Source organism: Canis lupus, chromosome 8 (genome assembly GCF_048164855.1).
Source record: "Canis lupus baileyi chromosome 8, mCanLup2.hap1, whole genome shotgun sequence".
NCBI lineage: Eukaryota > Metazoa > Chordata > Mammalia > Carnivora > Canidae > Canis > Canis lupus.
Window position 1 is genome coordinate 27361559 of NC_132845.1, and position 17872 is coordinate 27379430.

At 39.3% G+C, this 17872-nt stretch overlaps 1 protein-coding gene across 1 annotated transcript in view; it reads left to right on the forward strand.

The window, feature by feature from the left end:
• Positions 1–2241, forward strand: part of PALMD (palmdelphin) — a 49734-nt gene extending 47493 nt beyond the window's left edge. Inside the window, exon 8 of the mRNA XM_072834672.1 lies at positions 1880–2241. Within this exon, the coding sequence (XP_072690773.1) occupies positions 1880–1923 (44 nt within the window). The 3' untranslated portion in view covers positions 1924–2241. The remainder of the gene's footprint in view (positions 1–1879) is intronic.
• The last annotated feature ends 15631 nt before the right edge of the window (positions 2242–17872 follow it).

Consider the following 17872-nt stretch of genomic DNA (forward strand, 5'->3'; position numbering starts at 1 on the left):
TTGGTAGTCCTCACCAACCTACTCTTGTACTTCTAGCTCTATTCACCCCTCTTAGATATGTCAGCAGCATTCCAGGGTGATGGAGGTAGGGAACTTCAGCTCCGAGGGATTCACACGCTTCTGGTGTCAAAATTGCCAACGTGTAGCAATCATTAGGAGCCAAGGAATACTGAGAATAAGGAGGCAAGCTCTCTTCCACCAAGTTCAACCAGCCAAAACTATGTGTCTGAATTGCTGTGGGAAGAAGAAGTAAAGAACAAAAAAGAGCAGAAAGGAGAAATACAAGCAAGAGTTGATGGCCCAGATTCTTTTTAACCTGGTACCCCTTCCTGTTGCCAATATACTCTAGCTCCACACATCTCCTTGCCATAGGTCTAAAGAAAAAAAATAGATTCTAGCAATCTAGAATTCTTTTTTTTTTCCCTTAAGAAATGGGACAATGAGCTACTGCATTACCTCACTGCTGAGGATGTGCACATCTAGGATGTCTTCAAGAACTCCATTAAAAAAAAAAAAAAAAAACTCCATTAAATGTCCACAGCACAAAGGCTGTGTCTGATCTCCTAAATCTCAAGTTGAGGAATAGCTGTAAGGAGGAAGACTTTGTCCCTGCCTTAAAAGAGACCTTTTAAAAGTCCCTTAAAATGGACTTTTCCCCTGCCCTCTTTTTTGTTAGGGCCAAGGTAGATATCCATAAAATCCAAGAGTAGAAAATATAAAGCTTTGCCTTCTGCCTTAAGTTCACCTCCTGCTGTAGAAATACAGCCCTCTCCTCAGGCTTCACCATCCAACATCAGTAGACAGTAGACACCATCCTGGCAGCAGACACCATCTTCCTGGCTACAGAGCAAAGGAAATTCTCTCAGTTGGTCCTAAATTCGAGAAAATATTCATGACTCTGACATTAGAAATGACCATTTCCCATAAGGTTCCACAGGAAAGAATGCTCCTTGACTTCTTTTAAATGAAAACATTTCAAATAAGGAGAATAAGAATAAAAATTATCATAGTCTTGTTACAGTATTGGATCCCTCCATCCCCTCTCGTATTTGTGAAAAAAGAGCACCTTAGAGATGGGGGTCATTTCATTTGTTAATACACAACTAATTATATGGCTGGAAAATGAGAGAATATGTAGTGCCTTGAAAGCATCTTTCAACTTTTGAAACATGACCAAGGCAGCCATACTTTGAAGTCCTAAGTATTAAAGGCATGATACCAGAACACTGGAGGAGTGCTATGAATTCTAAATCTATAAAAATGTTTTCTACATCACATTTATCATTAGCAGTGGAATATGCTCAAAAGATATATTGTCTTTTGAAAGTATACTTATATCCTGACAAAGACATAATTTTATAATTACTCCAACTCTTAATAACTGGTCAACATTTTTTCCACTCACAAAGAAATATGTTTTTGTCCTTCTATATCCAAGGATGGAGCTCCTTGGGTAAGCAAGTTGGATGACTTAAATGATAACTCAGCCATGAATTAAAGTTTATGTCAATGCTTTTCTTATTTTTAGTAGTGCATAACTCAGAAATATGCACAAAACAGTCATTGATGTGTAGGAATTTATCTAAAGCTAATAATGAAAATCGCACATTAATCTATATTTACTCAACTTATGCTGTGTTTGTCCTACTAATTTTTCTAATCTTTATAGAAATTAGGTTCCTTCTAGTTCTGAACCTGCTTCAGCCCTAGTTAACCATAGCTTATTATTTCTACTATCTTTTTGTGCTACTAAAACAATGCTCACATTGTTGGATAAAATCATCTGAGGTATGTTTCAAACTTTCCTGCATTCTATGAAATGGTCATTTAGAGTGAAAACTAAAGCTTTTTTTTAATAACTATTTTTTTTAATTTTCAGCTTTAAGGATGAGAATGGCAAAACTGGGAAAAAAAGTTATCTGAGAGGTGTATCATCTACCTAAACATCCTTTGGAGAAGAAACTAAGAAACATTTGCCACCTTCTCTTCTGGGTATTTTGTTTCTTTTTTCCTGAGACTCCAGAAATTATAATTATAGCCATATTAAGCCATGTGAATAAGCAGTACTCATTATTTGTGGGGAAAAAATCCCAAAAAAGCTAGGGAGAACAAATGCTTAACTTTTCCAGTTACTTGACACAATTCAGTGGTGGGGGAGAAACCAGCGTATTTTTATTGTATTGATACCAAAGCATTTCTAATAAGAGTGTGTTAAATTTAAAAATAAAGTTATTTAAAATAGCCTGACTATATTCTATTAACCAACATGGTAATTTTGCTAATACAAAGACTGAAAGATCATAGGAAGCCATTGCAACCTCATCACAGAAATATTCATCTTCAACCCCAACAAGTAAACATGACATCCCAAATCCACAAGGCATTAAGACAACCACATCCTCCTGCTAAGGACCAATGGATTTGGTAGAGACTTCAGACTCTTTGCACCCATCCCAAAGGTGCATGTCATAATTATCCTCATATTTTGGGACTAGATTTGTAGTATCTTGATAGTGTTCATGACTTTGTACATGATAACTGACACATTTATTATTCTTGAAGTATTTTTTCTTTCATTCAGTTCAGTGTGAACTCCATGGTGTGATGACTGATTATGACCTAAGGCTATTAGATGGAGGACTTCCTGTATTCTCGAGGAATACAAATCTAGACAATCCTTGTAAATATGTTAGAAGCCTAATATTAAGACTTAACAAGAATGTGTACAGCCCGTCACCTCTAAGCTTTCTGCCAAGGTGTTAAATCCTGATTTGAAAAATACTCCTATGCCAATTCTCTCCTACTCCACCTTATTGTACTGTCCTCCACCCAACACTCTTAAAATCCATCTTCACACATCTTCCCCTGGATCAGGCAAGTGCATATTATCCAGGTCCTGCAAGTCCTTCAGTAAATAGTCTGTTTCTTCTCAGAGCAGAAACTGAATTTCTCTGGTGAAATTATGAGACCTTGTCTTGGTTATTGGTGTGGAGGCAATGAGAGACAAAAGAAGCAGATCCTGATGAGGACAAGCTTAAACCTGCCAAGCATCAACCTCAGATGAATTGTTTGCAAGGGGCAGTTGTTCTCTAGCATAAGAGAATGCCTCTCTCTGCTGGCCTGGAATCTGGGAAATCTGGAGGTTCAAATTTCAGAGACACTGTGACACAAACAACCCTATCCCAGGTCCAATGGTCCCATTCCTTCCCTTTCATGGCTCTGACTTTAGCATAAGTGACTTGTCAAACCTGCACATTCTTTTGCAGGTCTGCCATCCTTGTGATTAAAGCATTGATTTTTGGTTTTGATTGTTTGTACACAAATATTTATTAGATCACTGCCTGGCACCTAGTAAGTGATCAATAAATGAATGAATAAATTAATGAATGGTTCAGAAAAGAAAAGATAGAGTCTACGAGCGGGCACTGGTAATACCAGCTGGCCTCAGGCAACATAAACCAGAATCTGGCTGGCAGATCTCTGGCCCCTTGCCACGGGTCCTGGTGCATAAAAATAGCCCAGCGTGGCCAAAAGATACAGAAGGCTGGACTTGGCCTTTTATCTAGGGGTGAAGCTAGAGCTGCTGTGGAATTGGCTGCCAGGTGAGCAGAGGGGGGCTGCAAAGCAGGAACTGGTCAGTCAGGGCAGTTGCTAAGAAAGTGTACTACCCCACACTCTAACCCACCGACTCCTGTGCTCAGCGAAAACGGAAGTGAGGTGACTTCTTGTGACTCTTGCCTCACAGCATTCCTCCAGCACTTTCTATTGGCAAAGCGTAACATTGTATCAGCTGGCAAAAGATGTTTACAGGGTCAAGATCACGAATCCGGGCAAAGGATGTATTTGGAAATGAAACATTAAATGATGATGATGAAGATGAAGCATTAAACTAGCACAGTCCATCCATTTTTCTACTCGAATATTTATCCTTCCACATACATTTGAACATTCGAGAAACCAAAAAACAACTACATCCAATAAGATGTAGCTATCTTTTATACAAAGATTTTACCCTCTCCCCAAAAGGAGACAGATACTCTCAAGAGTCCTTGCTTGTAGCCACAGCTAACTATGTTAGACATTACTTTTTTAAGACTTTATTTACTCATGAGAGACAGAGAGAGAGAGGCAGAGACACAGGCAGAGGGAGAAGCAGGCTCCCTGTGGGGAGTGTGGTGCGGGACTCAGTCCCAGGACCCTGGGACCATGCCCTGAGCTGAAGGCAGACGCTCAACCACTGAGCCCCATAGGCATCCCTGGACACTACTTTCAAGAACAATTTTAGATTAACAGAAAGATTGAGAGGATAATACAAAGTCTTCATATGCCCACACCCAGTTTCCCTTATAACTAATTTCTTACATTAAGTGGTATGGTGCACTTGTTGAAATTAAATGAACCAATAATGATACATTATTATCTCATAGTTTATTCAGATTTCCTTAGCTTTTACCTAATGTCTTTTTTTGTTGTTGTTGTTCTAGGATCCCACACAGAAAACTACATTACTTTTGTCATGTCTATTATGCTACTCTTAAAAATTTCTTGTTTGATAACCTTGACAATTTTGAAAAATTTCTTGTTTGATAACCTTGACAATTTTGAAAATTACCAGTCAGGTATTTTTGCAGGATGTCCCTCTGTTGCAAATTATCTAATGTTTTCCTCAGGATTAGAGTGGGGTTGTAGGGAGAAGACCACAGAGGTAAATTGACATTTTCATTGCATCATATCAAGGGTACATATATACCTTACATATATAAGGTACATATATGTCATATATTATATGACATATATATTATATATAATATTATACATATATATACACGTATATAATAACCATTACATTGGTGATATTGACCATGATCTCTTGCTAATGTGATTGTCAGGTTACTCCATTGTAAAATCATTTTATCCCCCTTCCTGTATGCTTTGGAAAGAAGTCACCATACACAACCCATACTTAAGACAGCAGGGAATTAGACTCTTTCTCCTTGAAGGTAGGGAGTACCTATATAAATTATTTCAAATTCTTCTGCACAGATTTGTCTATTCTTTCAATTTATTTGTATACTCAATCATTAATTTAAACCAGTATGGACTCATGAATGTTTACTTTACACCTGAGTTATAATCTAACTCAACACAATTTGTTGCTCAAATTTGTTTCATTTTGGGTCATTTCAGTTGGTTCCTCTATACCTTTGATGTATGCCCATAAATGCTTTGAACATGAGATGTCTTTCCATTTCATTAGATCTTTAGTTTCTTTCAATGATGTTCCATACATTTCAGTGTACCAGTCTTGCATTTCCTAAGATTTATTCTTATTTTATTCTTTTTGTTGTTATTATGAATGTAATTGTCTCCTGAACTTCACTTTCAGATTGTTCATCACTTGTGTTTGGAAATGCAGTCAGTTTTTATACATTGATTTGGCATCCTGCAACTGCAACCATCCTGAATTCATTTGTTCTAGTAGTTACTGGATTCCTTAGGATTTTCTATATATAAGATTATGTCATCAATGAAAAGTGATAGTTTGACCTCTTCCTTTACAATCTGGATGCCTTTTATTTCTTTTTCTTGCCTAACCGCCCTTGCTAACATCCCCAATACCATGGTGATGCAAAACGGTGAGAACAAGCACTCTTTCTTGTTCCTGATCTTAGAGGGAAAATGTTCAGTCATTCACCATCAAGTATGATGTTAGCTATAGGTTTCTCTTAGATGACTTTATCAGATTCAGAAATTCCCTTTTATTTCACATTTGTTGAGTGTTTTATATCATGAATGATATAATATTCTCTTTAATTCTGTCCACTTTTTCTTCATGTGTTTTTGAAGTCTTGTGGTAGGAATATATACATACTTATAACTGCAGTGTACTCATGATAAATGAATGCTTTAGTCATTAAGAAAGGTCTCCTTTTAGGACACCTGCGTGGCTCAGCAGTTGAGCGTCTGCCTTTGACTCTGGGCTGCATCAGGATCAAGTCCCACATCAGGCTCCCCGTAAGGAGCCTGCCTCTCCCTCTGCCTTTGTCTCTGCGTCTCTCTGTGTCTCTCATGAATAAATAAATAAAATAATTTTTTTAAAAGAAGGGTCTCCTTTTATCTCTGATAATATTCTTGGCTGTAAATGAATTTATCTAGCATAAGTACAGATATTTCAGCCCCCTTGTGCTTACTATTTCAATGGTGTATCTTTTTCCACTCATTTGCTTTCAACCTATCTACCTCTTTATATTCAAATCACATCATGGATTTTCCTTTTTTTTACTAGTCTGACATTCTCTGCCCTCTAATTGGAGTATTTAGTCCACTAGTGTTTTTTTAAATTTTTTAATCTAAATTCAATTTGCCAACATATAGTATAACATCCAGTGCTCATCCCATCAAGTGCCCTTCTTAGCACCTGACACCCAGTTACTCCATCCCCCTACCCAACTCCCCTTCCACAACCCTTTGTTTCCCAGAGTTAGGAGTATCTCATGGTTTTTCACTCTCTCTAATTTTTCCTCACTCAGTTTCTCTCCTTTCCCTTAAAATGCCTTTCACTATTTCTTATATTCCATGTATGAGTGAAACCATATGATGATTGTCCTTCTCTGATTGACTTTTTACTCAGCATGATACCCTCCAGGTCCATCCATGTCAAAGCAAATGGTGGGTATTCACCCTTTCTGATGGCCGAGTAATATTCCACTGTATATATACACCACATCTTCTTTATCCATTCATCAGTCGAACGACATCATGGCTCCTTCCTTAGTTTGGCTATTGTGGACTTTGCTGCTATAAACATTGGGGTGCAGGTGTCCCAGCATTTCACTACATCAGTATCTTTGGGGTAAATCCCCAGTAGTGCAATTGCTGGGTTGTAGGGTAGCTCTATTTGTAACTCTTTGAGGAATCTCCACAGTTTTCCAGAGTGGCTGCACCAGTTCACATTCCCACCAACAGTGCAGGAGGGTTCCCCTTTCTCTGCATCCTCTCCAACGTTTGTTGTTTCCTGTCTTGTTAATTTTCACCATTCTCACTGGTGTGAGGTGGAATCTCATTGTGGTTTTGATTTGTATTTCTCTGATGGCAAGTGATGCGGAGCATATTATCCTGTGCTTGTTGGCCATGTGTCTGCTTTGGAAAAATGTCTCTTCATGTCTTCTGCCTATTTCATGACTGGATTGTTTGTTTCTTGGGTGTTGAGTTTGATAAGTTCTTTATAGATCTTGGATACTAGCCCTTTCTCTGATATGTCATTTGCAAATATCTTCTCCCATTCAGTAGGTTGCCTTTTAGTTTTGTTGATTGTTTCCATCACTGTGCAGAAGCTTTTTATCTTGATGAAGTCTCAGTGCATTTTTGCTTTTGTTTCCCTTCCCTTCATAGATGTGTCTAGCAAGAAGCCGCTGTGGCCAAGTTCGAAAGATTGTTGCCTGTGTTCTCCTCTAGGATTTTGATGGATTCTTGTTTCACATTTAGATCTTTCATCCATTTTGAGTTTATCTTTGTGTATGGTGTAAGAGAATGGTCCAGTTTCATTCTTCTGCACGTGGCTGTCCAATTTTCCCAGCACCATTTATTGAAGAGACTGTCTTTTTTCCAGTGGATAGTCTTTCCTGCTTAGTTGACCATAGAGTTGAGGGCCCATTTCTGAGTTCACTATTCTGTTCCACTGATCTATGTGTCTGTTTTTGTGCCAGTGCACACTGTCTTGATGATCACAGCTTTGTAGTACAGCTTGAAATCCGGCATTGTGATGCCCCCAGCTCTGGTTTTCTTTTTCAATATTCCCTGGCTATTCAGGGTGTTTTCTGATTCCACACAAATCTTAAGATTATTTGTTCCAACTCTCTGAAGAAAGTCCATGGTATTTTGATAGGGATTGCATTAAACGTGTAAATTGCCCTGAGTAACATTGACATTTTCACAATATTAATTCTGCCAATCCATGAGCATGGAATATTTTTCCATCTCTTTGTGTCTTCCTCAATTTCTTTCAGAAGTGTTCTGTAGTTTTTAGGGTATAGATCCTTTACTTCTTTGGTTAGGTTTATTCCTAGGTATCTTATGCTTTTGGGTGAAATTGTAAGTGGGATTGACTTCTTAATTTCTCTTTCTTCAGTCTCATTGTTAGTGTATAGAAATGCTACTTATTTCTGGGCATTGGTTTTGTATCCTGCCGCATTGCCAAATTGCTGTATGAGTTCTAGCAATCTTGGGGGGGGGGAGTCTTTTGGGTTTTCTATGTATAGTATCATGTCATCTGTAAAGAGGGAGAGTTTGACTTCTTCTTTGCCAATTTGAATGCCTTTAATGTCTTTTTGTTGTCTGATTGCTGAGGCTAGGACTTCTAGTACTATGTTGAATAGCAGTAGTGAGAGTGGACATCCCTGTCTTGTTCCTGATCTTAGGGGAAAGGCTCTCAGTGTTTCCTCACTGAGAATGATATTCAGGGATGCCTGGGTGGCTCAGTGGTTGAGCATCTGCCTTTGGCTCAGGGCATGACCCCAGGGTCTTGGGATGGAGTCCCATATTGGACTCCCTGCAAGGAGCCTGCTTCTCCCTCTGCCTATGTCTCTACCTTCTCTGTGTCTCTTATGAATAAATAAATTTTTTTAAAAAATTATATTCACTGTGAGCTTTTCATAAATGGCTTTTATGATATTGAGGAATGTTCCCTCTATCCCTACACTCTGAAGAGTTTTAATTAGGAATGGATGTTGTATTTTGTCAAATGCTTTCTCTGCATCTATTGAGAGGATCATATGTTCTTTTTTTTTCTCTTATTGATGTGATCTATCACATTGATCTTTTTAAATTTTATTTATTTATTCATGAGAGACACACAGAGAGAGGCAGAGACATAGGCAGAGGGAGAAGCAGGATCTATACAAGGAGTCTGATGTGGGACTCGATCTCAGGACTCCAGTGTCACGCCCTGAGCCAAAAGGAAGTACTTAACTGCTGAGCCACCCAGGAGTCCCTATCATGTTGTTTTACAAGTGTTGAACCACCCTTGCATCCCGGGGATAAATCCCACTAGGTCATGGTGAGTAATCCTCTTAATTTACTGTTGCGATCCTATTGGCTAGTATCTTGGTGAGAATTTTTGCATCCATGTTCATCAGGGATATTGGTCTATAATTTTGGTGGGGTCTTTGTCTGATTTTGGGATCAGAGTAATGCTGGCCTCATAGAACAAGCTTGGAAGTATTCTGTCCCTTTCAATCCTTTGAAACAGCTTTAGTAGAATAGGTATTATTTCTTCTTGTTTGGTAGTACTCCCCTGGGAAGCCATATGGCCCCGGACTTTTGTGTCCTGGGAGGTTTTTGATAACTACTTGAATTATTCTTTCAAAGAACCAGCTCTGGTTTTGTTGATCTGTTCTACAGTTCTTCTGGTCTCTATTTCATTGAGTTCTGTTCTAATCGTTAATACCTCTCTTCTTGTGCTTGGTTTAGGCTTTATTTGTTGTTCTTTCTCCAGTTCCTTTAGGTGTAAGGTTAGCTTGTATATTTGAGGTTTTTCCAATTTTTTGAGGGAGGCTTGTATTATGATGTATTTCTCTCTTAGGACCACTTTTGCTGTATCCCAAAGATTTTGAACAGTTGTCTATTCATTTGCATTAGTTTCTTTCAAAAAGATTCCATGAATCCTTTCAATTCTTCTCTAATTTCCTGGTTGACACATTCATCTTTTAGCAGGATGCTCTTTAACCTCCATGTGTTTGAGTTTCTTCCAAATTTCTTCTTGTGATTGAGTTCTAGTTTCAAAGCACTGTGGTCTGAAAATATGCAAGGGGTAATCCCAATCTTTTGGTATCGTTTGAAACCTGATTTTTGATCCAGTATGTGGTCTATTCTGGAGAAAGTTCCATATGCACGTGAGAAGAATGTGTATTCAGTTACATTAGGATGGAATTTCTACATATATATGTAAAATCCATTTGGTCCTATGTGTTATTCAAGACTTTTGTTTCTTTGGGGATGTTGTGCTTATAAGATCTGTCATTTGTAGAAGGTGCTGTGTTGAAGTCTCCTACTATCAGTATATTATTATCTAATTATGTCTTAACTTTAGTTATTAATTAACTGATATACTTGCCTGCTCCCACATTAGGGGCATAAATATTCATGATTGTTAGGTCTTCTTGTTGGATAGACCCTTTAAGTATGATATAGTGTCCCTCTTCATCTCTTACTGCAGTCTTTGGGATAAACTTTAATTTATCTGATGTGAGGATTGCTACCCCAGCTTTCTTTTGAGGACCATTTGAATGGTAAATAGTTCTCCACCCCTTCACTTTCAGGCTGGAGGTGTTCTTAGGTCTCAAATGAGTCTCTTGTAGACAGCAAATGGATGGGTCTTGCTTTTTTATCCAGTCTGAAACCCTGCATCTTTTGATGGGATCATTTGGCCCATTCACGTTCAGAGTAACTATTGAAAGATATGAATTTAGTGTCATTGTAATACCTATTCAGTCCCAGTTTTTCTGGATTGTTTCTTTGGGCTTCCTCTTTCTTTTACAGGGTCCCCCTTAAGATTTCTTGCAGAGCCGGTTTGGTGGCCACATATTCTTTCAGTTTCTGCCTATCCTGGAAGCTCTTTACCTCTCCTTCTATCATCAATGACAGCCTCACTGGATAAAGTATTCTTGGCTGCATATTTTTCTTGTTTAATACCCTGTATATATCAAGCCAGCCCTTCCTTACCTGCCACGTCTCTGTGGTGAGGTCTGCTATTAATCTGATATTTCTCCCCCTATAAGTTAAGAATCTCTTGTCTCGAGCTGCTTTTAGGATTTTCTCTTTATCTTTGAAATGTACAAGTTTCTCTATTAAATGCCGAGGTGTTGAATGGTTTTTGTTGATGGAAGTGAGGGGTTCCTCTCTATCTCCTGGATCTGAATGCCTGCTTCCTTCCCCAGATTAGGGAAGTTCTCAGCTATGATTTGTTCAAATATGCTTAGTGGTCCTCTCTCTCTCTCTCTCTCTCAGCCTCTTCTGGAACCCCAATAAGATGAATATTCTTCCTTCTCGAGCTATCGTTTATTTCCCAAAGCCTTTCCTCATGGGTTCTTAGTTGTTTTTCTCTTTTTTACTCTGCTCTCTTCCTTTCCATCAACTTCTTTTCTATGTCACTCACTCTCTTCCACCTCATTAACTCTAGCAGTTAGAGCATCCAGTTTAGACTGCTCTCAGTTAAAGTATTTTTAATTTCAGCCTGACCAGATCTCAGTTCTGCAGTAAGAGAATCTCTAGAGTCTTTTATGCTTTTTTTTAGAGCCACCAGTAATTTCATAATTGTACTTTTGAAATGTATCTCTGCCATGGTATTTAAATCCACATCCAGCAAGTCTGTGGCAGAGAGTATTACTTCCAGTTCTTTCTTTTGTGGTAAGTTCTTCCTTCTAGTCATTTTGTCCAGGGCAGAGTGGCTGTATGAGTGAGCAGAGTCAAAAATATCAACCACGACCTAAGAAAAATACACCCTACATGATTCCAAAGAGGTCAGAGACCAGAAAATAAAAGAAAAACAAGAACAGAACAAAATAAAACAAAAGCACCACTAAAGTGAAAAACAAATTTTAAAAAATAGAATAAAAAAAAGAAAAAAGAAAAGAAAAAGGGGGGTGGTGAGGAAGTGGCAGTGGAGAGCGAATCTAATATAGTCTTACCGAGGGGACCTAGAGGGTGATCCTCTTGGTTCTGAGTGTATTTTTTCTGTATGTTAGAAGATCCTCAATTCCAAATTTATATAAGCCAGCAAAATTTATATAGAGACCCAACATTGACCACAAAAACAAACAAGATAAAAGGGGGGGGGGGGGGGCAGAATGGGAAGAAAGAATATAGTCTCACAGAATGAACCAGCACAGTGTTCCACTTGGCTCTCGGTGTGTTTTGGTCCATGTGTTAGAAGGTACTAACTTCCACCATTATAAAACAAAATATGACAGAAAAAACAAAAAACAAAAACCCATAACTCATGTATCTACCAAAAAATTGAATATGTTGAAGGGAATCCAAAAATGAAGAATATAGCTAAGACATGTAATTGTAGAAATATGAAAGTCAAAAAGGAAAAAGCTTAAAAACAAAGAGTTGGTAAAATATTGTAGTTAAGGTAAGAAAAGAGGAAAAACTACTGGAAATTTTTAACCTGAAGGATAAATGAATCATAAGGGAAAAAAACCTCTAGTTCTATATACTATTTTCCCTCAGTCCTGGAACTTTCCAGGGCTGCTTAGTGAGTAAACTTGCTCTTCCCCTGTTCTTCCAGCAGTTCTGGGGGAGGGGCGTGCACGCGGAGTCTCAGATGTCCGTGCCTGGGCGAGGATGCCCTGCCCCGCCCCTTGCCGGTGGCCCCACTCAATGTGAAGCTGTTTATCCTGTGAGGCCTTTGTTCCCTAGAGGCTGTGCCTCTCCCGGTGAAAGGCGAAAAGAAGAAAATAAAAAATGGCAGGGCCCAGATTTCCAGCCCTGGAGCCAAGAGCTCCCCAGGAGCACCGAACCATAGTCTCCCCATGCACACCGGCCTAGATGCTCCTGGGGGCAGGCGCAGGGGCACTGATCCGCACAAATTGAAGAGCACCCAGCGGCAGGAGACTTCTCCACTGCCTGTGCCTCCCGGGTCCACCTCTCCCGGAGGGAACTGAGGACAGCCGCCTCCGGCGTTGCCAGGCTCTAGGGTAAGGGAGCTCCGGTGCCGGCCGCGTAACCAGCAGCTTCTCCCAAAAGCCCGGAGGGTTGCAGCGTTCAGGCCCTTTACCGAGATCTGACCGGTCTGCGGTGAGCTTCCCCCGGGGCGCCCCTATTCTTACTGTGTCTCTGGGAATATTGAGGCTTCGCTGCCCCTCGTGCACTTCTGCCCCTACTTCCCCGCTAAGCACTTTTCAGTCAGGGGAGACTCTTCCAGGCGCAGATTTTTAAAGTTCCCGCTTGTCCGGGGCCGGGCTGTGGTGCCCAGGCTAGCCGGGCTCCTTCCCCCACCCGTTCCCTTCTCCACCTTCCTACCTTGTCAGAAGCGGTCCTTTTCTCTCTGCAGCGTTCCAGCTGTTCTCTCTTTACCTCTCAAGTGGAATCTGTAGGCGTTCAGGACGTTTTGGATGTTATCCAGGTAAGTTGGTGGGACCAGATGAATTGAGGCCCCCTACTCCTCCGCCACCTTGCCTCCTCCCTCCCAGTTTACTAATGTTTAATGGAGTTATTAATATGATTTGTGTTTTGGCCTACCATTTTATTATTTGTTCTCTACCCCTGTTTTTCCTCCTTTATGTTTCCTTCCTTGTCTTCTAAAGTTTTTTTTTTAAGATTTTATTTATTCATGACAGACACAGAGAGAGAGAGAGAGATAGGCAGAGACACAGGCAGACAGAGAAGCCTGCTCCATGCAGGGAGCCCAACGTGGGACTCGATCCCGGGACTCCAGGATCACACCCCCTGCGGAAGGCGCTGGGCCACCGGGGCTGCCCTTCTAAAGTTTTTAAATAATTTTAGAATTCCATATTAATTCTTCTATGGGCTTTTTATATGTGTCTTATTTTCTTCCCTAGGAATTACAATATACATTCTTAGCTTTTTACATTAGAACTTAGAACTTACTGAGAACTAAAATTGTGTAACTTTAAATAAAATGCAGACATCTTGCAACTATGTAGGTTCATCATCCCTTCCCATCCTTTATAATAACTTGTTATATGTAGTACATTCACATATGTTATAATCCCCATGAAACAATACAGGGTTTTTTTGTTTGCCTGCTTTTAAAAAGACATTTATTATAAAGAATGTAAATGGGAAAATACAAAAAGGTCTTTATATTTACCAATTATTTACCATCTTGAGTGCTCTTCATTCCATTCTGAGGATCCATGCTTCTATTTAACATTACTTCTCTTTAGCCTGCAGACCTTCCTTTTGCATTTCTTATAGTTCAAGTATGCTAGCAACTAATTCTCCTAGATGTCTTTCACCCAAAAAAATGTCATTTTGCCCTCATTCTTAAAGGATTTTTTTCAGGTAAAATTCTTGATGGCTTTTTCTTTCAGCACTTCAAAGATATTATTCCACTCTCTCTGGCCTCTATATATTCTTATGAGAAGTCAGATGTTAACCAAATCATTGTTTCCCAGTATATAACCCTTCCTTCTTCTCTTTCTCATTTCAAGATTTACTCTAGTTTGTTTGCTTGGTTTTTGTTCGTTTTTTTGTTTTGTCTTGTTTTTTTGCTTTTAAAAGTTTGACTATGATTTTTAAAAGATTTAAGATTAAAGATTAAAAATGCCTTTTTTTTTTTTTTTTTTTTGCTTGTTTTCCTACATCATGAGTCAGCAAAGTTAAGCCTTTTAGCAAATTTGGGGATTTTCCAGTCATTATCTCCTCAGAGTCTCCTCTCCTTCTTTGATAATACCTAAAGATGCTATCATTTAACAGGTCCCTGAGACTCTGCTCAATTCTTTTCCAGTTTTTTTTCTTCTCTTAAAACATTAGACAATCTCCACTGATCTATCTTCAAGTTCATGGTTTCTTTTCTCTGTCATCTCCATTCTAATATTAATTCCCTCCAGTGAATATTTTCAAATAGTTTTATTTTTCCAGTTCTCCAATATCTGTATGATCCTTTTGTATTGTTTCTATTTCTGTGCATCTTTTCTATTTCTAGCAAACATTTCCTTTTATATCTTTGAGAATAGTTATAATAGATGTATAAAATCCTTATCTCTTGAATATAATCATCTAGGAAATCTTAAAGTATGGTCTACACTGATGATTCTTTCCTTAAAGCATGGGTTGAAAAATGATAGCCCACAGGCCAAATCCATCCCACATCCTGTTTTTGTATGTTTTTTTTTTTTTTTTTTTTTTTGGTATGGCCCATGAGCTAAAAATGGTTTCTCATATTTTTTGAAGGATCAGTAAAAAAACAAAATTTTATAATCCCACATATGTATATTCTACAGAGACTATATGTTGTCCATAAAACCTAAAATATGGGCAGCCCCAGTGGCTCAGTGGTTTAGCGCCACCTTCAGCCCAGGGCGTGATCCTGGAGATCTGGGATCGAGTCCCACATCGGGCTCCCGGCATGGAGCCTGCTTCTCCCTCTGCCTGTGTCTCTGCCTCTCTCTCTCGTTCTCTCTCTCTCTCATGAATAAATAAATAAAATCTTTAAAAAATAAAAAAAACTAAAATATTTCATATCAAGCCTTTTATTTCTTTTAAAGATTTTATTTATTTGACAATAAGAGAGAGAGAGAGAGAGCAAGTAGAGCAGCAGAGTGAGAGGGAGAAGCAGGCTCCCAGCTGAGCAGCCAGCCCTATGTGGGGCTCCATCTCAGGACCCTGAGATCATGACCTGAGCCGAAGGCAGATGCTTAAGATTGAGCTACCACGACCCCCCATCAAGCCCTTTAAAGAAAAAGTTAGGGATCCCTGGGTGGCACACCAGTTTGGCGCCTGCCTTTGGCCCAGGGCGCGATCCTGGAGACCCAGGATCGAATCCCATGTCGGGCTCCCGGTGCATGGAGCCTGCTTCTCCCTCTGCCTGTGTCTCTGCCTCTCTCTCTCTCTCTGTGTGACTATTATCATAAAATAAAATAAAATAAAATAAAAAAGAAAAAGTTAGCCAACCCCTACTTTGGAGAATGGGTCAGAATTTCCTGGTTCTTCTGTCAGGTAATTTTGAATTATCATCTGTACATCCTAAAATATTAGGTTGTAGACATACTAGATTCTCAGGGCACCTGGGTGGCTCAGTTAAGTGTCTCTTGGTTTCAGCTCAGCTTGTGATCTCATGGGTCATATGATCGAACCCCACGTGGGATCCACACTCAACAAGGAGTGTGCTTCTCTCCTTCTCCTTTTCCTCTGCTCCTCCTCCTGCTCACACAGGTGTTTTATCTCTGTCTCTCAAATAAATAAATCTTTAGAAAGAAATACTAGTGTTGCTATGAACACCAAGTTTTGTTGTTGTTGTTTTATTGTAGTAAAATATACATAACACATTTACCATTTTAGCCAATTTTTTAAGTGCACAATTCATTGCATCAAATACACTCAGTATTATGCAAGCATAACCACTACCAAACTCCAGAACTATTTCATCATCCCAAATAGAAATCCTGCTAAACACTCCCTCCTCTCCTTCAGCCCCCAGTAATCATCATTCTACTTTCTTCTCCATTAATTTGGCAAGTCTATGTACTTCAAATAAATAAAATCACACCATAGTTGTCCATTTATGCCTGGCCATTTCCTGAGCATGTTTCCAAGATGAAAATCAAAACTATTTATGAAACAAAAATGCACATTTTATAAGTAAAAACAACTCAAGTTTAACACTGTAATCAAACAGCACCAACATCATCAATAACACATACAAAGCACCTTTTGCTGGAATCACTTCATTCATTCCTCACAACTGCCCTGTGAGGTAGGCTTTACAGATGAAAGAACCAGGTTCAGAGAAGACATAAGTCACTTGCTCAAGGACAGGCAGCTTGTAATATAAACATGCATACACAGGTCTTTCAACTCCATCCCCAAACTCCTGGTCCTTTTTATTTTTATTTTTTAATATTTCATTTATTTGAGAGAGAGAGCATGTGCACAGGAGCAGGTGAGGGTGGGTAGACAGAGGGAGAGGAAGAAGCAAGACTCCCCACTGAGAGAGAGCCTGATATGAGATGGGTCCCAGGACCTCATGACCAAAGCTAAAGGCAGATGCTTAAGCAACTGAGTCACCCAGGTGCCCCACTCCCAATCCTTTTTCATTGACAAGATCAGCGGCCTCCTAGCCCACTACCACTCCACTTATAAGGATGGTCAGGAGAGACCCGTGTGATAGGGAGAGCCAGAGAAGGCTCCAAAGACAAGAATATCTTGAGACAGAACTTGATACGCTAGGGGCACCTGGGTGGCTCAGTGTGTGAGCATCCACCTTTGGCTCAGGTTGTGATCCTGGGATCTTGGGACCAAGCCCCACATCGGGCTCCCTCTGGGGAGCCTGCTTCTCCCTCTGCCTATGTCTCTACCTCTCTCTCTCTGTGTGTCTCTCATGAATAATACATAAAATCTTAAAAAAAAAAAAAAAGAAGAAGAAGAAGAAGAACCTGATAAAACTAGCTTTTGCTAGAAAGAAACACAACAGGCATTCCAGGCATCATCATGACTACCAGGGGCCTGGGTACAGATGAGCCTGGGTACTGGGCAAGGAGGAAAGAAGAGGGTATGGATAGGAACAGTGTGTATCCTAATCAAATTTGAGAAGAGATTAGAAGAATCTTACCTTTCATTCCCATCTATAATGGATTATCTTAAACAAGGATCTTTATTCATTTTTTTCTGCTTTACCAGAGTATAGAGTTAAATAAAATTTCAGCTAAAAGCTACATGTGCCCCTAGAACTTCCTAGTTGGCATCAACTACTAGTCAGCACCGTCTTTTTCCACTGCATCCCAGACTGAGGCAGGATGTGGAAGGGATGAATATCACTTCACACACATTACAGCTAAAATCCTGACTGAGACCAAGTAAGCACTAAGTGAATCTGATTCATTTATTCGATAACTTATGCCATAGGGTACCTATGCCCTTAAGATTAATTTCCACAGAGCAGAAAATAATGAAAGCAAAAAATAGCTTCAGTTGTGACTGTTACCTCAACCATAATTTTTGAGAATTTGTTTCATCTTTTCCAAAAAAACATACTTATTTTTATTTTATAGAGGAAACCATCCTTAGGAAGAAAACTTATGATTTTGATCACTGTTTGGGGACAACACAGCTGAAGATCTAAAGACATTTAGTTTAACAATCACTCCTATTAAAGGAAGTTTTAAAAAAAAATGTTTATTACAAAAAT